This window comes from Rhinatrema bivittatum, chromosome 3 (genome assembly GCF_901001135.1).
Source record: "Rhinatrema bivittatum chromosome 3, aRhiBiv1.1, whole genome shotgun sequence".
In the NCBI taxonomy this organism is placed as follows: domain Eukaryota; kingdom Metazoa; phylum Chordata; class Amphibia; order Gymnophiona; family Rhinatrematidae; genus Rhinatrema; species Rhinatrema bivittatum.
Window position 1 is genome coordinate 188,943,816 of NC_042617.1, and position 25,360 is coordinate 188,969,175.

General features: G+C 43.5%; 1 protein-coding gene across 2 annotated transcripts in view; it reads right to left on the reverse strand.

Moving 5' to 3' along the window:
- SHPRH (SNF2 histone linker PHD RING helicase) overlaps positions 1 to 25,360 on the reverse strand; it is a 425,259-nt gene that overhangs the window by 83,036 nt on the left and 316,863 nt on the right. For both annotated transcript variants that reach the window (XM_029594036.1, XM_029594035.1), the window contains 2 exons: positions 24,141 to 24,314; positions 18,749 to 18,811 (listed from right to left, as the gene is read on the reverse strand). In XM_029594036.1, coding sequence (XP_029449896.1) covers positions 18,749 to 18,811; positions 24,141 to 24,314 — 237 coding nt within the window. The remainder of the gene's footprint in view (positions 1 to 18,748; positions 18,812 to 24,140; positions 24,315 to 25,360) is intronic.

A 25,360-nucleotide genomic window follows, 5' to 3' on the forward strand; every position in this document is an offset into this window, starting at 1 on the left:
TTGTGAAAATTGAGAGAAAGAGAATCCGGAGGGCCTACCGGAGGTAGGAGACCTTTGGCCCAGCCTCGACAGGGTCCAACCGGAAGTTGCCTGACGTCATTTGACGGACTTTGTGAAGCCTTTAAACATCGGCTCAGCTGTGGCAGACTTTGGAGGTACGCAAAGGAATTTGTGAAAATTGAGAGAAAGAGAATCCGGAGGGCCTACCGGAGGTAGGAGACCTTTGGCCCAGCCTCGACGGGATCCAACCGGAAGTTGCCTGAAGTCATTTGACGGACTTTCTGAAGCCTTTAAACATCGGCTCAGTTGCGGCGCGCGCGGCTTTGTTTAAGAATCTGGGATACTCACTATTAAGGTATATTGTAATGCTAAATTAAAATATGTCATAACCTTGTTCCTAGCGATCCTCCATTGGTAGTAGGACTGATCTAAGATTGTAATCAAACCAGGGCTGGGGATCTAGGAGAGTTTTATTTGGTTTAAATTATAATGCCTCATACTGCTCGTAAACGTAGAGCAAAAGAGAGGCTGGACCCTGCCAACCCTCCAGGTGCCCTCGTATCCGGGCCTATGGATTCCCATATACAACGAATAATTAAATCAGAGGGGTTGCTTGTGGAAGACGAAAGATTACAATCGTCTATTCCACCGGACCTATCAATTTCACTCTCCCCGATTTTTAGAGAACCACCGGCAAATCCAGCATCCTCTAGAGATCAGGGCTTATTGTCTGGGGGAAACCAGGTGGAAGGCGCCGAGGCCACCCCACGAGCGGGGTCAGTTAGCCCTGAGGAATCTAGAGGAGATAGCAGGATACCCCCTGTTGAGGGGATAGCCAATCTAACATTAAGAGAAGGAAATCATTTATTACAGGAACATTCCTTTTTGAATGAATTCAATCCCCCTGGTTTGGAAAAACCTAATATTGTAACGTTAGATATAATCTGGGAAGCAATAACTAATTTGGGATCTTCTATTGCGACACAATTAAATCCGGTAGTAAATAAAGTTAATAAAATTCAGGAAAGTGTAATCGATTTGGAGAAATTCAAAGTAGATACAAAAAGAGAAATTGAGAAAATTAAGACGGATTGTGTTAAGTGGAAACCGGTTCAGGATTCACTGATATTGGAAAATAAGATTTTACAAACAAAAATTGAACATCTAGAAAACGCGAATAGAAAGAAAAATTTAAGATTTATAAATTTTCCCAAACTCTCTTATTTGACACCTAAGGAGATGTTTAAAAAATATCTTATTGAGGTATACAAAATATCTGAAGAACTGGTTCCCCCATTGGTTAATGCTTATTATGTGCTTCCTTTTAAAAAACAGGAGGCACTAAATTCAAATCAAGAGGGGAAACAAGCTATGGATATAATTTCACCCAGTCTAGATATTTCTCAAATTCTGGAAACATCTGATTCTGATTTAGCGAAAGCTGCAACGTTAGTTGTAACTTTTGCTTTAGAACCTGATCGGGATTGGGTGTTAAGGATGTTTTTTAAATATCGTTCTGTCGAATTTTATCTGAAAGTTAGGGTGTACCCAGATGTGTCGAAACAGATGCAAAAAAGGAGACGCCAAATTTTATTATTTAGATCGAAAGTATTACAGATAGGGGGAATGTTTTTATTGAAATACCCATGCAAATGTTGCATAAAGTATAAGGATGTTTCCTATGTCTTCTTTTCACCTGCACAACTTTCTATCTTTTTAAGTGATAAAATATCAATTAATAAAGAGAAGTAAATGATTGACCACTCTTATAAAATGTATAGGTAACTCTATTTGGAATAAATTGTTGTATTCTCTGCTTTAATGAAATTGCAAGTGATCGTTAAGTAATATATTTCCTCAAAACAAAGTATGGAACTTAGATCAGTTATGAGTTGTGGACTACAAGAGAAAGAATGGACATTAATTTTTGATGGATTTAATATGTCATACTTTTGTTTAAATTCTTCTCTTTTCTTATACAAGAGATTTCTTGTAAATGGTATGATTAAAATGGATAAATAAAGAATTAAAAAAAAAAAGAAAATAGCCACTGCTATTACTAGCAACGGTAACATGGAATAGACTTAGTTTTTGGGTACTTGCCAGGTTCTTATGGCCTGGATTGGCCACTGTTGGAAACAGGATGCTGGGCTTGATGGACCCTTGGTTTGACCCAGTATGGTATGTTCTTATGTTCTTATTTTCAGTGGCACAGAGAAGTCGTTGAATATATGCATATATTTATTTATTTATTTAGCATTTTTATATACCAACTTTCCAATAACAGAATTACTGATCAATTCGGTTTACATTCTAAACAATAACATTGACAGGTAAATGTCTTACAATGAACAGGTCGATATAACTTGGATTGGTATATATGGGGTTAATAACATAAGTAAAAGATACGGTGCCTAATGTAGGCTAAATAAACAGTTGATAGTTATGATACTGGGTTTTGATATTAGACTGCCAAAGTTCAAGTGAGTTCTAGAGATGATCTAAATAGTTCTCTAGTGGATTACCACCGAAGGGATCATTGGCAGGGATATTCCGCAGGTTGATGTTATGGGAAAGCTTGGTTGAATAACAAAAAAAAAAAAATATATATACGCACTTAGCCAGATAAGGCTACCTGGCTTAGACCTACTCTATGGTGCATCTAAACTTACCTGTATACTTATGTGGCTAACTCCGAATATCAGTAGTTAGCTGTGTAAGTTATATGCCTAACTCACTCTGCCCCCAATTTGCCCAGTACACGCTTACTTTTTGTGCGTGTAACTTTTAAGGGACTTATACAACTAAGCGGCAACTGCTGAACCAAGGCACATATTCAGTGGCTGCTACTTAGCCTCATAAGTTCTGCTTATCTGGCTAAATAGCGCTGAACAGAGTTTGAATATCGGGCCCCAAGAACACAAATGGCACGAATAAGTTGCCAAATATATTCATGTAAATTTCTTATAAAATAGCATCTTATGTGCATTTCTCTTAGCCCTACCCCTTATAATTTCTTTTTCTTTCCAGACAGACCAGTCCAGCTGCATATGTTATTCTCCTCAGCCAGCAGACAGAGAACTAAATGCTCGCTGATACCACCCCTGCTGCACTCAGCCTGCCATTATTCTATGTAAAAGCTAATCAAGAAAAAAATAACATTGCCCAATTCCTTCAAACCCAAGAGCTTCCGGGAAACCAGCAAACGAAAGAACATTCACAATAATAAAACTTGAGAACACCCATAAAGTATTCACCTTTATGGATCCGGATTGGGTCTCCAGAAAGAAACCCTCATGGAACACCATGCATGATCCTCTGAAAGAACACTCTCACAATTCCCAGAGGAGAGAGGAAATTAGCAGTTTGGGAGTGTTCTGGACTGGTCTGGCTGGAATCGAGGAAAGGAAATTATCATCAACTAGACAGAAAACTGCTAAATCTGCTTGCAGGATGGCTGAGTCAAATGAAACCTCTTCTCTAACTTGGACATCCAAACGAAGTTTCGAAAAAGAATGTGGAAAAAACTACTCTGCCGCTCTGCAAATCTCAGACACTCTAAACAAAGCTCCACCCACATTGTCACCTGTGCTCTGGTTAAATGTATTCTCATGTGGGTGGATCCAAGATGGCGCCTGCACACTCAAGCTGAATGCTGTGGCTTTTCTTTTTTACGAATTTCCTGCAAAATTATTGCCTTAAATGCCTCATTCGACCACGAAAAGACGAGCAAGGGAGAAAGCTTACCCTGGTCCAATGGATAGCCTTTGGTTCGAGGGGGCTTGAGGTCGGGAGAGGAGTCGCAACGGTCGGAAGCTGCTGAGGAGATGCAGGTTTCCCTACCTGACTCTGAAACATCTCTGTCCCCGATCTGGAGAGAAGCACCGGAGAACCCTGCCACTTGCCGAAACCCGGAAGGGAATCTGGTGAAGACGCCTACCGATGTAGCAGGTGTCAGAGATCACCAGGCAGAGAGCCCTGAGCCGGGAGGGGACGGCGTGGATGCCGGAGCAGGAACGCCCGACGAGTTTTCCAGTAACTGAACCAGGAGAGAACATTACAAGATTCCCTCTGGCTAAACCTCAGTTAGATAATGTTAGATTCTTTGTGGGAAGCCATAGAAGGCCTGGGGAATCTGCTTTTAAGTCAACTAAATTCCTTGGTAGACAGAAGTAATGATCGTGAAACACGTATACAACTTGTAGAAAAATTTGTAAAATTAAATACTCAGCAGATTAGTGAGGTTAATACATCACTGTTGTCTAGCAAGTTGTTGCAGGAATCTTTAGAAAAAGATAATTCACTGTTATTAAGCAAAATTGAAAATGTAGAGAATGTGGTGAAGGGTTAAAACCTTCATTTTGTGAACTTTCCAAAGATATCATATATAACACCAAAGGACATGTTTAAAAGATATGTCATAGAAATACTTAATATTCCTGAAAATGCTGTTCCACCTTTGACACGAGTGTTCTATCTGTCTTCTTTTAAAAACAGTTTGGGACAAAATAAGATGGAGTCTATCAAGGAAAATCAATCTGTGCACGTAGAGGAGTCTTATTCCAGCTTTAAACATCTCAGAATTTTTGGAGACATCGGACATGGCTCAAGCCATTCCAGCGACATTAATAGTGACATTTGCATTGGAACCTGATAAGGACTGGGTGCTGAAGCTATTCTATAGATATAGATTAGAATTGTTTTGAACTTGCAGGGTGGGATATTTCCTGATGTATCTACGATGACACAGAAGAAGAGGAAGCAATTCTTACTTCTTAGACCTAAGGTCCAGCAATTAGGGGCCTTTTTCTTATTAAAACTTTTCTGTAAGTGTTACATAAAGTATAGAGAAGCTTCATATCTTTTCTTTATGTCATCTCAATTGATACAGTTTTTGAGTGACAAAGCAGTAAATGTCTCCATTTAAGATAATGTTGCTAATTAATCTCTCTGTAACTAATCAAGTTATCGCTCCTTATTATTATTAAAACCCCCTATAGAGGTGCAGGTATAATATTACCTATTGTATTTGTAGTTTATATTATAATTGTGGTATTGGATCCCCCCCTATTTGTGGACTTAAAGGCTCGGAGTATGGTATACTTTGATATATGCAATGGTTTTGTAAAATATTATATAGAACCTCTGAACACATTCTTTAATCAAGTTTTTTCTTGATATGTAATTGAGATAATGCATAAATAAAAAATTATAAAAAAAATGTATTCTCATGCTTCAAGGTAGGGTAAGACCCCTATCTACATCAGTAGCCCCAATAGTCTCCTTATTCTAACAAGTTATGGACACCCTAGAGACTGCTTCTCCATTCTTAGGACCACTAAACAAAATGAAGAGATGATCAGACTTCCTGAACTTATTTGTCACCTTCAAGTAATGTACCAAACTCCATCTAACATCCAGAAGATACAACTGCTGAAACTCTTCTTTGTACACCTCTTTCTGAAAGTATGGTGAAATGGTGCGACCACTTTCGGAAGAATAGAAGGCACCATAAAAATAGAAACTGCCTCCTTTGAAAAAGGTCAAGAAAGGCTCTCTGCATGACCACGCTTGAATTTTGGAAATACATCTCATGAAACAAATTGCAACCAAGAACACAGTTTTTAAAGTGATAAGTTTGAGAGATGTCTTCTTCAAAGGCTCAAATTTATAGGTGTTAAGGAATATGAGTACCAAGTTTAGAACCCAGTCCAGAATGATTGCCTGGACTGAAGGACAAATGTTAGTAACCACTTTAAAGACGTGAGAAACATCCAGATGAGGTGTCAATGATTTACCTTGGAAATGACCATGAAAACGAGCAATTGCGGCTATCTGTACCATCAGAGAATTGAAAACCAAGTCCTTACTCAAAAAAGCCTACAGAAATTCCAAAATTAAAGGGATCATGGCCCTCCTATGCAAAAATACCTTTGGCCTAGCACCAGTCCTCAAATATCCGCCAGATTCTCATATGCCAAGGGAGTAGAGGTTTTCCTAGATCTGAGACGCATATTCACCAACCCCTGTAAATAATCCTTAACTAAATGCACCCTTCTCAAGGACCATATTGTAAGGCAAAATCAAGACAGATCTTTGGGTTGTGGAAACCACATTGGGCTCCCCTCCAAAATGTGCACTAGATCTGCATACCAGGGGCACCTTGGCCAATTTGGAGCTACCGAGATCATTAGATCCCTATCATCTGAAATCCTTTGCAACATTCTGCCTATTAATGGCTAAGAAGGAAACAAACTAGCCCTTGCCCTGGCCATTGCCAAATCAGTGCATCTATCCCCAATGACTGAACTTCTTCCTTCAGCTGAAGAAGGCAGGCACGTGAGCATTTTTGTGGTAGGTCATTAGATATATCACTGGCTTTCATCTTTTGTCCACTATCAACAAAAACACTTTCTTTGCAAGGGACCACTCCCCCGGGTCGACAGAGAAATTCTGCCTGCACATTTTCTACTCCCACTATGTGAAAGGCAGAGAGAGCCTTTAGATGCTTCTCTGCAAAGTGTACCAAAAGAGAAACCCCTGAGCCAGCTGGGAGCTCTTGTTTCTCCCTTGACAATTCACAAAGGAAACAGACGTTGCATTGTTGGATAAGATCCGTACTGCTTGTCCGTCCAGAAGCTAGGCAAAATGCAAGAGTGCCAACCTGATTGCTCATCTGCAAATGATGACCATCTGGCCTCCTGTGCTGAACAGGTTCCCTGGGCCATCTGATCTTGCAAATATGCTCCACAACCAAAATGACTGGCATTGGTAATCAGCACTATCTATGTCGATGATTCCAAATCCACACTGAATTTTAGACTGTAGCCACCAAGCTAAATTGTGTCTGGTCTCTTCTGGCAATACCAGGCTCTTGGTATAAAACTGGACAGCAAGTCCCTCTGCAAAGGTCTCATGTAAGCCCTTGCTCACAGTACCAGCTCCAGTGTCATTGTGATTTATCCCAGAACCTGCAGATATCTCCAGGCCATTGCGAACTGCAAACTCAATATGAGTCTCACCTGCTCCCACAACTTCCAAATCCTTTTTTTCATCAGATGAACCCAACCCGTCTTTGTGTCGAACAATGCTCTCAGATATTCCAGAGTCTGGGTTGGAATTAACCTGCTTTTTTGAGAAATGATCACTCATCCCAGCTTCTGAAGTAACTAAATCACTCTGGCAATTGCTGACTCGCCTTTGTGCTTTGACTTTGTTCAGATCAATCAACTGTCCAGATATGGGTGAACTAGAATACCTTCCTGCTGAAGGACCACTGCAACTAGCACCATCACTTTGGTAAAGGTCCTTGGAGTCATGGCTATATCAAATGGAAGGACCTGAAACTGAAAGTGTTAGCATTTGCTATTGCGCCAGTGCTGGAGTCCTTGGAACTCTTTTATTAGCACAAAAGAGCTGAAACCTACTATAAGGCCTGGGACACTGGCTGTCCAAAGATTTTTCCTTTTTTCGAGCCTGATGTCCCAATTCAGGCTTATAGCAGACATAGGGCAAAAAGCCCCTTTTGGTCTATCCTCCAGCAACCTGGAAATTTTTAACTCTCCCTTTACAAATGTCTTCAAATTGACCCCTTTAAAAGAGAACTTCACACTAACTGGGTTTTAGAAATAGCATCCACTGACCAGTCACGCAGCCACATCAAATGCTTGGCTGCCAATATGGAAACCATACTCCTGGCCATAGCCTGAACAAAATCGTAAAATCCATCTACTAGAAATGCTGCTTCAGGTTCTATTTGGAGCGTTTCCTCTAGAATAGAAACAGCTCCTTCAAAGACACTCTTGGATACATTGCACAAAGCAAAGCCTGGCCCTAGCTCCTATGCCACTACAAACAGCAGCATGAAAAGCCAGACCGGCAACATCAAAGCTTTTTAAAGAGCCATCTCAATTCTCCTATTCTAGATGAACATAAGAACATAAGAAAATGCCATACTGGGTCAGACCAAGGGTCCATCAAGGGCAGCATCCTGATTCCAACAGTGGCCAATCCAGGCCATAAGAACCTGGCAAGGTCCCAAAAACTAAGTCTATTTCATGTTACCATTGCTAATGGCAGTGGCTATTCTCTAAGTGAACTTAATAGCAGGTAATGGACTTCTCCTCCAAGAACTTATTTAATCCTTTTTTAAACACAGCTATACTAACTGCACTAACCACATCCTCTGGCAACAAATTCCAGAGTTTAATTGTGCGTTGAGTAAAAAAGAATTTTCTCCGATTAGTTTTAAATGTGCCCCATGCTAACTTCATGGAGTGCCCCCTAGTTTTTCTACTATCCGAAAGAGTAAATAACCGATTCACATCTACCCGTTCTAGACCTCTCATGATTTTTAACATCTCTATCATATCCCCCCTCAGTCGTCTCTTCTCCAAGCTGAAAAGTCCTAACCTCTTTAGTCTTTCCTTATAGGGGAGTTGTTCCATTCCCCTTATCATTTTGGTAGCCCTTCTCTGTACCTTCTCCATTTATATCTTTTTTGAGATGCGGCGACCAGAATTGTACACAGTATTCAAGGTGCGGTCTCACCATGGAGCGATACAGAGGCATTTTGACATTTTCTGTTTTATTCACCATTCCCTTTCTAATAATTCCCATCATTGTGTTTGCTTTTTTTGACTGCCGCAGCACACTGAACCGACAATTTCAATGTGTTATCCACTATGACACTTAGATCTCTTTCTTGGGTTGTAGCACCTAATATGGAACCCAACATTGTGTAATTATAGCATGGGTTATTTTTCCCTATATGCATCACCTTGCACTTATCCACATTAAATTTCATCTGCCATTTGGATGCCCAATTTTCCAGTCTCACAAGGTCTTCCTGCAATTTATCACAAACTGCTTGTGATTTAACTACTCTGAACAATTTTGTGTCATCTGCAAATTTGATTATCTCACTCGTCGTATTTCTTTCCAGATCATTTATAAATATATTGAAAAGTAAGGGTCCCAATACAGATCCCTGAGGCACTCCACTGTCCACTCCCTTCCACTGAGAAGCACTGTCTTCAACAAGGATTGTAGTCCTCCTGGTCACTGCACAGACTAGCACATCCACTTTGGGAACCTTTAGCTTTTCATTTTCTTTTGCACTCAGATGATAAAGCCTCATCATGGCTCTACCTCCCCTAAAGCTAACTTCTGGGGAATTCCACACTGCTGAAATCAGCTCACAAATTGATTTGGGGCAAGCCCCACCACAATCAGATCCTCACAGACTCTGCTTCCTCACCTTTCTCCTTAGCAATATTCAAAATCCCTAAGGACTGAGAAATGAGTGAAGAAAGCTCCTCCTGTCCTTGGAGGCATACTCCCACTCTTCCAGCTCACCATTACTCCCACTAAATCTCCCATGGAAGCCTCAGATACATAGGACAAGATATTCTTTAAATCCTCTTCATATTCCTTCCTAAACCTGAGGGAGAAACTTTGAGGAACCTGTGAAGAGGAAGAGACAACAATGGATCTCAGAGCTGGTGGCTGTCCCAGGCAGAACGCCTATTGATATTTAAAAACTCTACTGACAACGAAGACCAGGCTGAAGCAGAGCCTATTACACTGCCCATCCATCCCCTGCATCCCCCAAGGCCGCTGAAATTAGCTCCAGTGCTACAGAAGCAAAGGACAGAGGATTCCTGTCTGAGCTTCCTCCCTTCCGTGGTTCCAACATGGTCATTGGATTTGCCATAGCAGCAAGTGCACCAGTGGGAACTGGTTGGCCCAATGAACTCACAGCAGCAGCTTCCCCAAACCAGCTCCAGGTGCCCATCTCTCTCCTCCTCCTTCATGCAGGGCTTGCACAATTCTCCTCTGCCCCCAGCAAGGCCTGATGCATGGCACAGCCAGTGCAAAGCAGGGGCTTTCCTGTGCTCCTGCACCACCATACTCACTCTACTTGGACCTCAGGAAAAACCAAAAACACCAGTAAATATCTGCTTTTGAAGAAACCGGCTCCAGAAAGGCTCCATAGTAAAGCTACCACTGAGAAAAGCTCAATCTTTTTTCTTTAAAACTAAGTCTGCTCAGCACAAACAAGAAGGGAAAACAAAGGCAAAAACAGACACCTCAGAGAAGAGACTGCAGAAAAAGGAGAGAGACGAATCCCCCCATACCACCCAAGAGGGTGTGAGGAGGAAAAGGATATTTACAGGATGCCTCCTGGCTTTAAGACTAGGATCCACTGGGGGAGGATGTCAAGGACTAATCAACCCAGGAGCTTACAAAACCAAACGTCTTCAACACCTGGCCTAAAAAAACCCGAGTCTCAGATACAGCATGGGATATGCTTGCCTACTATCTGCTGTAGCCCGAGTGCGGAGAGCTTTAGTGGCCAGGATTTGTATACTATTTTGAGCTGAAGGCATTTTATTGTTTTTTATGTTTTTGATATCTTAAGCTTGTATTTATTTAATTTTATTTTTATGATCTAATTTGATAATATGTTGCTGTCATAACTTGGTATTTTAATTTAATGTATTTTCCAACTACTTTTAAATTTCTTATTTTATTTTTGTAAGCCATCATGATTGAAAATTAGAATGTTGGTATATAAAAGTTTTTCACAATAATACATAAAATAAATAGTTCTTGGTTTCCATCTGCTGGCTAGGGAGCATAACCCATGCATCTAGCCAGATCAGGCTGGATGATGAGGAAGATTTCAACATGGACATTAGTCCCTCCACTTTGACAACTGAAATATAATGAAAAATGTTCAGGGTCACAGGGACATTTCATTGTTCTAAATTTGAAACAGGGACTTCCCCCAATTTGGCTACAGGGATTAGGTTTCCCACTTTATTAAGAAAGAAATCAGCAAATCTCTCAAATGGAACTTTAGGTGTTTTCAACATACAGGACACTATTGAAAAGAGCTCATAAGGGAAATTTAATGAGGTTAACAACCTAGTTGAAAATATGATTTCCTGGTTCTCTCAAATAAATCATTATATCTAATCTAGGCACGCACATAGGCCTCCTAGTTACTTGCTTTGGGACAGATTTTAAGACGCGTGCGCGTGCGCTCATGGATGCCCGATTTTATAACGTGCGTGCATATTATAAAATCGGGGGTCGGCTCGCGCAGGGGAGGGGTGTACACTTGTGCATCCTGTGGGCGCCGACACCCGTGGCCTTGCACAGTACCCTCCCAGTCCGCTCCAATTTCGGAGCAGACTAGGAAGGAACTTCCCACCCCCTACACTAATCTCCCTTCCCCTAACCTACCCTCCTAGCCCTAACTTAGACCCCCCCCCCCCAAAAAAAAAGGAAAATTGGGTTCTTACCTGCTAATTTTCGTTCCTGTAGTACCAAAGATCAGTCCAGACCGCTGGGTCGTGTCTCCCTTCCAGCAGATGGAGTCAGAGAAAAAACTGAAAGGCACCCCCTCTTACCCTGGTGTGCCACCTGCGATCCTTCAATATAATCCATACCATAGCAGAATGAAACATATCATAACCTCAACAGAAGAACCAATGGCTATATCAAACCACCTAATGAAAGAAACTGCATAACTTCTGGAACTTATGTAAATGGAGGGAGTACTTCCATATGCAACGCCAATGCTGTCCACTTGAGAATATTCTGCAGAATAAAATATGATAGCGAACGGAGTCTCCAGATACCATGGGCAGGCGTCTGGACTGATCCTTGGTACTACAGGAATGAAAATTAGCAGGTAAGAACCCAATTTTCCTTTCCCTATACATACCAGGATCAGTCCAGGCCGCTGGGATGTACCCAAGCTACCCTAAATGGGGTGGGACCTGGAGAGTCCCGCTCGAACACTACTACCAAAACAGTCGCCATCCGGAGCACGGACGTCCAAACGGTAATGCTTAGCAAAAGTGTGTAAAGATTTCCAAGTAGCCGCTCTGAAAATTTCTTGTGGTGAAACAAACGGACACTCTGCCTAAGATGCCGCCTGAGATCGAATTGAATGCGCTTTTAAACCTTCCGGTACTGCGTGCCCAAGACATATATATGTCAAAGTTATTGCTTCCTTCAACCATCAGGCAATAGTGGCTTTACTTGCCTTATGTCTTTTCTTAGGACCACTCCATAAAATGAACAGATGATCAGACAAACGAAAAGGATTGGTTACCTCCAGATAGCGGGGCAGAATACGCCGCACATCTAATCTTCGCAAGTCGCGACCCTGGGGCGAACTCCGATCCAAATCTGTGAAGGCAGGCAACTCCACGGTCTGATTCAAATGAAACTCCAACACAACCTTCAGTAGAAAGGAGGGCACCGTCCCTGAATCCGAAATCCGGAGAAAAGGTTCCCTACATGACAAAGCTTGAAGCTCGGAGATGTGCTGTGCTGAAGTGATAGCCACCAGGAAAATCGTCTTAAGAGTCAAATCTTTCAAGGTGGCCTGTTTCAAAGACTCAAACAGAAGACTGCACAAGCCACGGAGAACTTGATTCATACTCCAGGAAGGACACACTGGACAAACCTGAGGGTTCAAATGGTTAGCACCTCTCAGGAAACGTGTTACATCCTGATGAGCTGCCAGAGATGTCCCGTCAATCTTCCCCCATAAACATCCCAGGGCCGCTATTTGAACCCTTGAGAAAACTGCATGCCAAGCCTTTCTTCAGACCCTCCTGCAAGAACGCCAGAATATGGACAATTGAGGAACGCCGCGGGGATACATTCAACCCGCTACACCAGGAATCGAAAACCTTCCAGACTCGAGCATAGGTGAGCAGGGTAGACATTTTTTGCGCCTGCAGGAGGATGGAAATAATGGAATCCGTATAACCTTTCTTCCTCAACAGCTGCCTCTCATAAGCCAAGCCGCTAGACAAAAGCGATCCACTTGATCGAAAAATACTGGACCTTGCCGAAGAAGATTCGGTAGATGACTGAGCCGAAGAGAACCGTCCACTGCTAAGTTGATCAGATCTGCAAACCATGGCCGCCGTGGCCACTCTGGAGCCACAAGAATGACTGATCCCGTGTAAGCCTCTATCCTTCACAAGACTTTGCCAACCAATGGCCAGGGAGGAAAGACGTACAGTAGATTGTCACGAGGCCACGGCAGGACCAAAGCGTCGACACCTTCCGCCCTGTGTTCCCTCCTGCAACTGAAGAACCGAGCCGCCTTCGCATTTCTCTGAGTCACCATCAAGTCCAGGCGAGGAACACTCCACTGACGAGTCAGGAGATGCATTGCCTCCTCGGAAAGTTCCCACTCTCCAGGATCGAGATGCTGGCGACTGAGAAAATCCGCCTGAACGTTGTCAATCCCGGCTATGTGGGAAGCTGCCAGCCAGACCAGATGGCGTTCCGCCCAGAGCATTAGCCGATCAGCTTCCAATGCCACGGGACGACTTCTGGTTCCCCCCTGACGATTGATGTAAGCCACCGTTGTCGCATTGTCGGACAATACTCGCACTGATCAATGGCTCACCAGGGGAAGGAAACTGTGCAATGCCAGACGTACTGCCCTGGTTTCCAAGAGATTTATGGACCATTTCGCCTGCTGCCCTGTGCTGCCCTCGACTGACAAACTGCATCCCAGCCAGAAAGGCTGGCTTCTGTCGTCACGACCACTCACTGGGGCTCCTCCAGGTCCATTCCGCGCTGCACGTGGGCCGGAATCAACCACCAACGGAGGCTGGACCTGGCGGGCTCCAAGAGTGGCAATCGGATTTGGAACTCTTCCGACTTTGGGTCCCAATGAGAAAGTAACGCCCTCTGCAAGGGTCTCATATGAGCAAAGGCCCAAGAGACTCATTTTAGAGTAGGCGCAATAGAACCAAGCACCTGTAAGTAATCCCAAACCCGGGGTAGCGATAGAGACAACAGCCGCAGTATCTGCACCGTTAACTTGTCGATTCACTCCTGCATGAGAAAAACCTTGTCGACCGATGTGTCGTACTGAGCACCCAAAAAGTTCAGCACCTGGGACGGGACTAATTGGCTCTTGGCAAAGTTGACGACCCAACCAAGGGATTGGAGCCGGGCCACTACTGATTGAACCGCTGCCCTGCAAAGCTCCTCCGACTTTGCGCGGATGAGCCAATAGTCCAGACAGGGATGAACCAAAATCCCCTCCCGCCTGAGGGCTGCAGCTACTACCACCATTACTTTGGTGAAGACGCGGGGAGCTGTCGTCAATCCCAACGGGAGTGGCTGAAACTGATAATGCTCGCTCAGGATCATGAACCGGAGAAAACGCCAATACTGTTCGCGGATCCCTATGTGAAGATACGCTTCCGTCAGGTCTAAAGAACCCAAATATTCGACGGAGTGGATGGCCGCAATGACTGAACGGAGAGTTTCCATGCGAAAACGGGGTAACCGAAGCGCTTTGTTCACTTTCTTCAAATCCAAGATTGGGCGAGTATCTGCCGGTCCTGCATTCCTTCGGCGGGACCGAGACAATGGATCCCAGTGCTTTCAATTGGCCCAGGGTTTGAAGCACCGCTGTCCGTTTCGCGCGGGCCCTGCAGGGCGACATCAAGAACAGGTCCCACAACGGGCGTGCAAAATCCAAAGCATAGCTGTGTTCGATGATGCTTAGAACCCAGTGGTCTGACATAATCTTGACCCACTCCTTGAAGAATAAAGACAGGTGGCCGCCTATCACCGGAACAGAGAAGTGGGCCAGGACACCTTCATTGGGAGGACTTGCCCCCGGAAGATCCCTGAGGTCTCCCGTCGCGGAGAGGCCTGCGGCCGTGAAAGGAATGAGACCAAGCCTGAGACCTTGTCGGCGGCTGACGTAGAGTGAAGGCTGGAGCCCTAGGCTGCTGAAACTTGCGCTGTCCCCGGTACCAAGGGTGCGCTGACCCAAAGGACCTGGAGGCTCTAGGCTTGTCCTCTGATAACTTGTACACCTTATTGTCTCCAAGGGATTTGATAAGGATTTCCAGATCATTCCCGAACAATAATTTCCCTTTAAAGCAAGATTGCCTAGCTGAGCCTTGGAGTAAACATCTGCCGACCAGTTGCGGAGCCACAGAAGCCTTCTAGCAGAGATCGCCGAAGCCATATTGTGCGAAGACGTCCGAAGAAGATCATAGAAGGCATCTGCGGTGTAAGCCATGACCGCCTCCATGCGATCTGCCTGCTCCGCCTCCGCTGGAGGCAACTCCTGTGTGGTGAGCAACTGCTGCACCCAACGAAGAGTTGCCCTTTGCATGAGGCTACTGCAGACCGCCACCCTAAAGCAAAGCGCCGAGACCTCTAAAATCCACTTGAGAAGGACCTCCAGCTTCCTATCCTGAAGATCCTTAAGAGCGGCAGCTCCTGCTACCAGAATGGTCGTCCACTTAGTGATGGCTGAAACAGCCGCGTCCACTTTAGGGACCTTAAGGATGGCCAAGGACTCATCTGGCAGTGGGTAGAGCTTCTCCATGGCTCGCACCACCTGAAAGCTGGCCTCTGGAGCCTCCCATTCTTGGGTCACGAGTTACAGTAGCATCGGATGAAAAGGAAAAGCTTTAGGAGAGGCCTGAAGCACCGAGAGAATGGGGTCCCCCTTAGTAGCCTCTGAGGTAGGCTGCGGCGCCTGAATACCGACTCTGTCAGAACACGAGGGATTAAAAGATCAAGCTCCTCCCTCTGAAACAATCTGAGGACCCTTGGGTCATCCCCCTCAACTGGGGTGGGCTCATCAACATCCCCGCCAATATCCACGAGGAGAGGGCCCAGCAAAGGGGGATCCGGTAGATCAGAAGCCGGGGTCCCGGAGGGATCCAAATCCGCACGGCTTGTCCTGCCTCTGGAGCAATCGGACCTTCCAGAAAGCCTAGTCACCTTCGCAGGCAGAGGCTCCTCAGCCTGCAATTCAGCCTCTGCCTCCAAAAAGGCCTTATGCATTAAAAGATCAAATTTGTAAGAAAAGGGAAGATGCCCCTTAAGGCCCCTCCCCCCCGTGGGAGGGTCAGAGCTTGGAGGAGAAGCAGGCACTGGAAGCCGCTGTCTAACAGGGTTCAAATTCGGTGGGGAGAGAGGAGGAGGGATCTCCCCTCCCCCTGCATCCAGCCCTCCACTGGAGCATGGTGGAGGCAAAATGGCCGCCATTCCCGCGCTAGAAGGGGATGGGGCAGGCCGAGCCCGGCAGAGGCGCAAATTCCTCCTGTGCCCTAGGAGGGCGCCGAAAACGACCCGCTGCTGCTCCCCGACGGTCCCTCCCCTCCCGGGAGGCACAGTGTACACAGACCATCGCGGGAGAGCCGTGTCACCGGCTCCCCGCATGCAGAACACGGCAAACCCCACGGCATGCCCGCGGAGAGGGAGCAAGCAGGAAGCCGAAAAAAGCGGCGAAAATCGCCCTTCTGGAGCCCCGGGAAACTTGTGCGTACGGTAGAACAAGCTTATTCTTTTTTTTTTTTCAAAAACGCTGACATGCAGCCACCCAGGGGGAAAAAACGCCCCTGGGATCTCAGTCATGGCACAGGCAAACCCCCCCCCCCCCCCCGAGGAATTATGCCGTCTCAGGGGGCAAGGGGGAGGGACCGGCCCACTGGTTAATCCCCCTACTCACCAGCAGAAGAAGCGGCTCCAGAAAAATGGCTAATGGAGTATCTAACCCCAGCCGTGCCTCAACCAAGGCAGCAGCCTTGGGAGGACTGACTCTGTCACCTCCAGAAAGAAAACTAACTATTGCTTTTTTTTTTTTTTTAAAGCTTGATTTAGCCACTGGTAGAAAGCAAAGTCCCCTAGGTCTTACTATTCCTGGCTTGCTTTGCTTTCCCTGTTTTTTTTGTTGTTGTTGTTGTTTAAATGGATCAGGACCGCAGGTTCTGTCATCTTCATCTGCTGACGTCAGAGAAATACTGAAGGATCGCAGGTGGCACACCATGGTAAGAGGAGGTGCCTTTCAGTTTTTTCTCTGACTCCATCTGCTGGAAGGGAGACACAACCCAGCGATCTGGACTGATCCTGGTACCTACAGGGAATTTTTGTTTTACCTGTTGCGCCTGCCTTGGGTCAGGCACAGGTTGCGCACGCCGGCACATGATCCCCTGGCACAGCGTCAAATGGCCGCTGTGCCGGGGGCCTCTAGCCCCACCCCATGGACAGTCCCACCTACGCCCCTTTCTCGAAGCCCTGTGGCTTTGCGTGCTGTAGCTTTTTAATTCTTAATGGGGCTACTTTTTCTGTAAGGGTCACTAAGGCAGCAATTAAGATTTCCACTAAGGTGGTGGAGGATTCATAAACTAAATTATTTTTAATTTTTTTCCATTCATCCTTGAAAACGTCAAACTTGATTACCCCTTGATATTGTTTCCAAACCTCTTGGCAGTCACTTGGTATTCTCAATGGGAGAAAAAGATTAAATGTAATCAAATAGTGATCAGACCATCTTACAGATTTATTATAGTTTATATGGCTCTTGGGGATTATTAATAAATCTAAAATATGACCCTAATGGGTCACCTACCCCAGCCCAAGTACATTTAAAAAAGAAAGAAAATCTTGTAACAAACTCTTGAGCTGGCTATATATATGAATGATAAAATTGCCAATTAAAACTAACTTGTTATTTTGGAGGTGCAATGCAGATATAAAATCAACCCAAAACAACAAATGTCCAGGTGGATGAATCAATAGAATAATGGTCAAATTATGCACTTTACAGATAGACTCTAACACCCATGCCCAATATAAAAAAAAGTGCGCTTACAGAGACTTTATAAATCAGTATTGTCCTCCTCCTTTCTTAGTCTGCCTAGCTTGATGTAAGAGGGTATATCCATAAGGGCACAATGAATTCAATAGCATGGAGTCAAATTATATATAGCATCATAAAGCGATGATCCTATCATGTATTCGCTTCCGGTCCAGAGGTGGAGCTGTGTTACTTGGGCTATCTGCTCAGTCCTCCAAGCTCTATGCCCCTCATATTCCATTCAGAGGCCATCTTGTTTCTTGTCTGGACATGTATTTGTACTCTGGCCTTTTGTGAGCTAGTTGCCAGAGCTTGGTCTTCATACTTGGCTCCGTTCCTACTATCAGAGCCCAGAAGACTTAATTGCTTCTTGTTCTGTGTCCAGCATTCCTGCTTGACTTCTTTCATATTTCTGGTCTCCTGGTACACTTAAGTCTGTTTATTCCAGGCACCTGCTACTTGCCTTGGATTGGGGCCTACCACCACTACCCATGCCTTTGCTAGCGATCTGCAACTGTGAGCTTAATCTGGGAGGAAGGTGGTTGGTGCAGATGGAAGATGCCTAACTGTTCTTGCTGGTATGTGTCTGTATTTCTCTTGAAAGTGCCTTTCTTGCCTTTATCGTTGTCTGTATGGACTTGCTCTCCGGACTTCTGGCCACTCATTCCTTGGGACAATCTACTGATGGCTGAATCCCAAAATTCTTTACAATTACCCGAGAAGCATACATACTATTCCCATTCAGGTGCATGTTCTGGAAGCACATTACTGGCAATGAGAGTGCATGAAAATTTCTAAAAAGATGAAGAGAAAAGGAACCATATTATCATTACTATTATGGGATCCAAGTACAGTTGGGTAAGCTGAGGAAGTGACTTGTCGAATGTCTTACAGAACTGGGAAGAGAGAAAGATACTCATATCTGGGATTTCTCCTGTGTTTATAGCTCAATGCTCCAGACGATACAGATAAAGACAAAAAGATAACCAATCACACTAGCATCTTGTCAACCACAAACATAGCATCACCTGGGATAGGAAGAGGTACAGCAAAGGATCAAAGAAGGGAAACCACAAGCCAAAGACTTACGTGTGAGCGAACAGCTTTGATTCATACTCTGTAAACAGCTCATCAGCTTTGCAGAATACACAACTGGAAAAAAATAAGAGATATTTTTATTCATTTATTTATAAAACACTTTTGTTCAGAGAGTCATTTAAGACTTCAATATACACAAGAAGAAAATGTTGTATAGATAAGTGGTCAGGAGCAACTTGCACCGGTTTGAAACAAAACAGAAACAAGAGATGAAACCTTGATGATGGTGTTTCACATGTGTGACATTTCAACACATTTTCTGTCTGCTACAATAGTTTAAATACATTTTGAGTTCCATATTCAAAAGCATTTAGCTGGCTAACTCAGACGTTACACACCTAAACCAATCCTCCACTCTCGGTGATATTCAACTATATCCATCACCTCGCATCAACCAAAATCAATCTCTTTATATTACTTACAATATTGATATTCCCAATGGTTAATCAGATTTTATAATCCGTCTGTAAAGCATCTTAATAATATTATAAAGCAGAGGTTGTCTGTTCGATATAATTATGCATGCCCCACGGCACTGTTGGATCAATTGATTATAATCATTAACTTCCAACCGCCTTCCTCGTGTGTTATTTAAGTGCTATTTAAGAACAATTTGAAATGAATGGCGATATTAGTCAACTTGCATGGCTGCTATTTCGCCTAAACTGATGTTGCCCAAGCAACTTCTTATCCAACTGTTTCTCGCAAACCGTTGTTGCCCAATTCAAACCGACTGTCCTTCCTCAGGGGATGTCCATATATGATGTGATCCACAGGTTATTCTGTAAAAACAAAACTCTTCTTGCTGGTCTTTCTTTACTCCACAATTCAACATCACCTGATCCTTGAGCTTACGTCTTTATACGTCATCCAAGCTAGTAGAGCCAACCAATCGAAACCAATACCCTAAACCACCAATAGGAAACTTAGATGGAATTCTCCCTCCCATCATAGAGCACCCACCTTCCAATTATATCAGTGTTGCTAAATTAAGATCTTCATTCATCCCCCTCTGTATTGAGGTATTTAATGTATAAATCCAAAAAGCCTCACGATAGTTAAGGCGAGCTGTCAAATCACCTCCATGAATTGAGCTATAAAGCTGTTCAATTACGGTCTACTTTAATTCTGAAAAATTGTGCCCAGCTTCGACTAAATGCTGAACCCCATCGGTGCAGTCATTTTGACAGTACTGAATTGTGACCTATGTTCCACCAATTTTACTTTAATGGGTCGTGTGATCTGCCCCACATAAATCTTGGGACATGAACATTTTATAGCATAGATCACATTCATAGAATTACAGTCTGTATATGTTTTTCTCCGTACCTTAGATCCCGTAACCGGTTCTAACCACTCCTTGCCTGTTATGGCCAGTTTACACCAACTACATTGTCCACATTCAAAATGTCCTGATGGACTCACTGACTGGATATGACTTACCAGCTATGAATGCATAACTTTATCCCGAATATTTGTCTTTTTGTTGGTGGCAATCAAAGGCAAATCTCAAAATATTTCATGAAGTGCTAACACATGCCAATGTTTCTTAATGGCTGCAGTGATGATTCCCACTGCTGTAGTTTGTTTCAAAACACAGATAAGCTGTGATTGTTCTTTCACCGGGTTATATTGAAGTAGCTGGTGCCTCTCACTATATTTGGCCCATTTATATGCACGCTGTATTGTTTTGTTGGGATACTCTCTTGCTAAAAATCTTTCCTTCAATATCTTTGCCTGTTTTTTAAATTTCAGTGTGCTGGAACAAATTCTTCTGACATGGAAAAACTGACTGACTGGTAATCCCATTTTAAAACTCCGGGCGTGATGACTATGAGATTTCAATAGATTATTCCTGTCAGTTGGCTTGCGATGCACTGTAGTCTAGAATTGACCATTATTAAAGGACGCTGCCACATCCAAAAACGAAACCGTGTTGTCTGAGTAATGAGCTGTAAATTGTAAGCTGTGCTTCTGAACTGGACCATATCATGAAAATAGCATCTATAAACTGGTACCACCCTTCTATGTGCTCCCACCATGTAGATGGAAAAATCAATTGTTCCTCAAAGTCAGTGTCAGAAGGATTTGTTCCAGCACCCTTGAATTTAAAAAACAGGCAAAGATATTGAAGGAAAGATTTTTAACAAGAGAGTATCCCAACAAAGCCATACAGTGTACATATAAATGGGCCAAATATAGTGAGAGGCAGCAGCTACTTCAATATAAACCAGTGACAGAACAATCACGGCTTATTTGTGTTTTGAAACAAACCACAGCAGTGGGAATCATCACTGCAGCCATTAAGAAACATTGGCATGTGTTAGCACTGCATGAAATATTTCAAGATTTGCCTTTAGATTGCCACCAGCAGAGGGACAAATATTCGGGATAAAGTTGTGCATTCACAACTGGTAAGTCATATCCAGTCAGTGAGTCCATCAGGACATTTTGAATGTGGACAATGTAGTTGGTGTGAATTGGTCTCTTTTTTACATACAGCACTCTGTCGCCAAAATACTTATGTAAGACCCTCTATTCACGAGTAGGCATATATTGTACCATCTCGTTTGTCATAGGGGTCTGAATTACTTTTAATAAATCCTGCATACCTTTTGTTTGCTTAGTTTTTCAAGTTATCTTAAAATGTTTATACGAAAATTATAGGGAACTCCCAATTAATACCGCATAACCGATGAGGAATACTTATCCACAGTGGAAAGGTCCCAAAAGTCCCGACATGGCCATGTTTCGGACCGCAGTCCTGCTTCAGGGGAAATCACGGGTCACCAATTCAACGATCCTTCTCAATACCGTTAATGCGGCGATTTCATCTGTGCAAATACTTTTTTAAATGCGGGCTATAATTTCACCCGCCTCAATTTGACAATGGCGAACGCCCGGACTCCTTTTATCCACCTATTCCGGAAACACCAACTTGTTACCTCCCCTTCCGGGAGGGTTCGGAGGAAGATCTCTATCATGTCCTCCCGCGACTCACGCTGCTGTATTAGTATGTATCGCCAAAAAGTCTTCCATCAGGTCCTCATTTTAATGGGAACGCTGTTACAAGGAAATTGCGCATGTCCAAACTAGAAGTCCTCCATTACGTCCTACAACCACTATACGATTAGTGGGTAGACGTGATTGAAGTTTCCCATCAGGTCCTCTTCCGACGAAAAAGTATTTGAATATTTAAATCAGAGACATCCAAACTTTAATACGCGACAGGCGCTGATTATAAAGTGAAAAATGGAAAAAATCAACACTCACTCGATATGCACGATCTGGTAGGAGAATCACAATTGTTCACAGAAAAAAATCCAACAGTGTTCATGGCGGTGAGGTCCTCATTTTAATGGGAATGCTGTGACAAGGAAATCGCGCATGTCCAAACTAGAAGTCCTCCATTACGTCCTACAACCACTATACGATTGGTGGGTAGACGTGATTGAAGTTTCCCATCAGCTCCTCTTCCGACGAAAAAGTATTTGAATATTTAAAACAGAGACATCCAAACTTTAATACGCGACAGGCGCTGATTATAAAGTGAAAAATGGAAAAAATCAACACTCACTCGATATGCACGATCTGATAGGATCTGATAGGACCAGTACATTATTTTATTGGTATTGTTTATATTGTGGTGTATTGGAGTACATAGTGTGTGTGTGGGTATTTGTGTGGTTGGTGTGAATTGACCATAACAGGAAAGGAGTGGTTAGAACCGGTTTCGGGATATAAGGTACGGAGAAAAACATATACAGACTGTAATTCTATGAATGTGATCTATGCTATAATGTGCTCATGTCCCAAGATTTATGTGGGGCAGACCACATGACCCATTAAAGTAAGATTGGTGGAACATAGGACACGATTCAATACTGTCAAAATGACTGCACCAATTGTTCAGCATTTAGTGTAAGCAGGGCAAGATTTTTCAGAATTAAAGTGGACCATAATTGAGCAGCTTTATAGCTCAATTCGTGGAGGTGATTTGACAGCTCGCCTTAACTATCGTGAGGCCTTTTGGATTTATACATTAAATTCTTCGATACCGAGGGGGATGAATGAAGATCTTTATTTAGTAACATTGATATAATTGGAAGGTGGGTGATCTATGACAGGAGGGCAATATGATTGGAGAATTCCATCTAAGTTTCCTATTGGTGGTTTAGGGTGGTTTAGGGTATTGGTTTCAATTGGTTGGCTCTACTAGCTTGGGTGATGTATAAAGACATAAGCTCAAGGATCAGGTGATGTTGAATAGTGCCATCCACAAACATCATGTTGGAGTAATTTAAGACCAGCAAGAAGAGTTTTGTTTTTCCAGAATAACCCACGGATCACATCATATATGGACATCCCCTGAGAAAGGACTGTCGGTTTGAAACGCGGCCACGTCAGGACAGTAAGTGGGTTGGGCAACAATGATTTGCAGAAACCAGTTGGTTAAGAAGTTGCTTGGGTAACATCGGTTTAGGCGAAATAGCTGCCAAGCAAATTGACTAATATCGCCATTCATTTCAAATTGTTCTTAAATAGCACTTAAATAACACATGAGGGAGGCAGTTGGAGTTTAATGGTTATAAACAATTGATCCAACAGTGCCGTGGGCATGTATAATTATATGCAACTGACAACCCCTGCATTATAATATTATTAAGGTGCTTTAAAGACGGATTATAAAATCAGATTAACCATTGGGAATATCAATGTTGTAAGTAGTGTAAAGAGATTCATTTTGATTGATGCGAGGTGATAGGACTTTTGTCCAATTTGATATTGTGTAACTCAGAAGTTAGCCAGCTAAGTGAATATTTGGGCACTTATCCAGCTAAATTATAGCAAACTAATAAGATAACCAGCTAGAATTTAGCCAGCTAAGTTAAGGGCGTTGCTGGGGTGTAATTTGGAGAAGCAGAGTTAGCCGCCTAACTCCAATATTCACAATTAGCCAGATGACTTAGCTGGCTAAGACTGGTTGGGCCAAAGAGCTCCCCTAAAGTTAGGAGGCTATAGTTAGCTGGCTAACTTTAACATGTCCAGCTATATTCAATAGTGTGGTTTCACTATTGAATATACTTCCAAAGTTAACTGGATACATTTATCCAACTAACTTTGCTAGCCAGACCGTGTCTGAATATGGACCAAGGAGGCTAAGCTGAAATCCTGGCCAGTGAGAGACACTTAAAGACCATGGATTCCATGGCCCCATTTGACATTAGGTTAAAATACTTTGAACCTTTATTAGTATTTATTTATTATTATTTATTATTAAGCTCTCTGTTCCTTCTCTTGATTCCACACATGAAATAACAGACAAAACATCACACTCCTCTCTTCGCAGTATTTTGGCTGAACATTCTGCTCTTCACCGTACTTGTTTAGAGGAAGCCTGGCAGGCCGCAGATGGCAGATGGTGGCTGCCTGGATGACCTCTTGAGAGGGAGGACCTTCTAGATTCTTTACAGCCTCTCTTACAAGTTTCTGGAATTTTTTCAACTCTTCCAACTGTGTTGTTAGCAAGTATTGAAGGCCCTTGCAGTCACGAAACCTAGCAATAAGAAAGAATACCAGTCACCACAGGAACCCATTCTTGAAGGGCTTTGACACGCAACCACTACCCCTTATACAGTAAGGTGTTTAGCGCGTCGAAAACACATGTCCAAACTCCCCCCCCCCCCCCCCACGAAACTATTAGCGCTCATCACATGTATGTTGATGAGTCTATTAGTTATGAACCTGGGATACTGAAAAAAAAAATGTGTGGCCAAGCCACAGCCTGAAAACTTGTACAGAAAAGCAGAAAGGAAAATTGGTTCTTACCTGCTAAGTTTTGTTCCTGTAGTACCACAGATCAGTCCAGTCTCCTGGATTTTGCTTCCTTGCCAGCAGATGAAGACAGAGGAAGTTTCACTAATACTGTACATAACCTAGTGTGCCACCTGCAGTCCCTCAGTATTGACCTGTACCCAAGCCAAGATGCTAGCAACAACCATAAATTTCTAAGCAAGCTTCTAAGCAAACTCACTCTCCTCCAACGAGCCGGAAGAAGATGAAGTTGCCGAAAAAAACAACTGAAAACTTGTTTCCTTAATTTAACATAAGCGATCAGCATTGAATACCTCCAACAGCTCTGCACTATATACAAAGCAACAGTATGAGTGGCAGACTCTGTTTCCCCCCCCTCAGTAAATGGGCAGGTTTCTAGGAATGAAAATTAGCAGGTAAGAACCAATTTTCCTTTCCCTATATGCACCCAGATGAGTTCAGACTCCTGGGATGTACCTAAGTTCCCCTTAAGTCAGGTGGGACATGGAGAGTTCCGCTCATAGAACACTCTCACTAAAGCACATGGAAGCCAGAACCCCGATATCCAAGTGATAACGCCTAGCAAAAGTGGGCAACGACTTCCCAGTAGCCACCCAATAAATTTCACACAGACACATCTGATGTGACCGAGCACAAGAAGTCGCCTGAGAACCCCCCGGCAGCAGGTACCCTTTAGAAATGTAAGTTGATTTGATCGTGTCCTTCAGCCACTGCACAATTGTAGTCTTAGATGACTTATTTCCCTTCTTTGGACCACTCCACAGTACA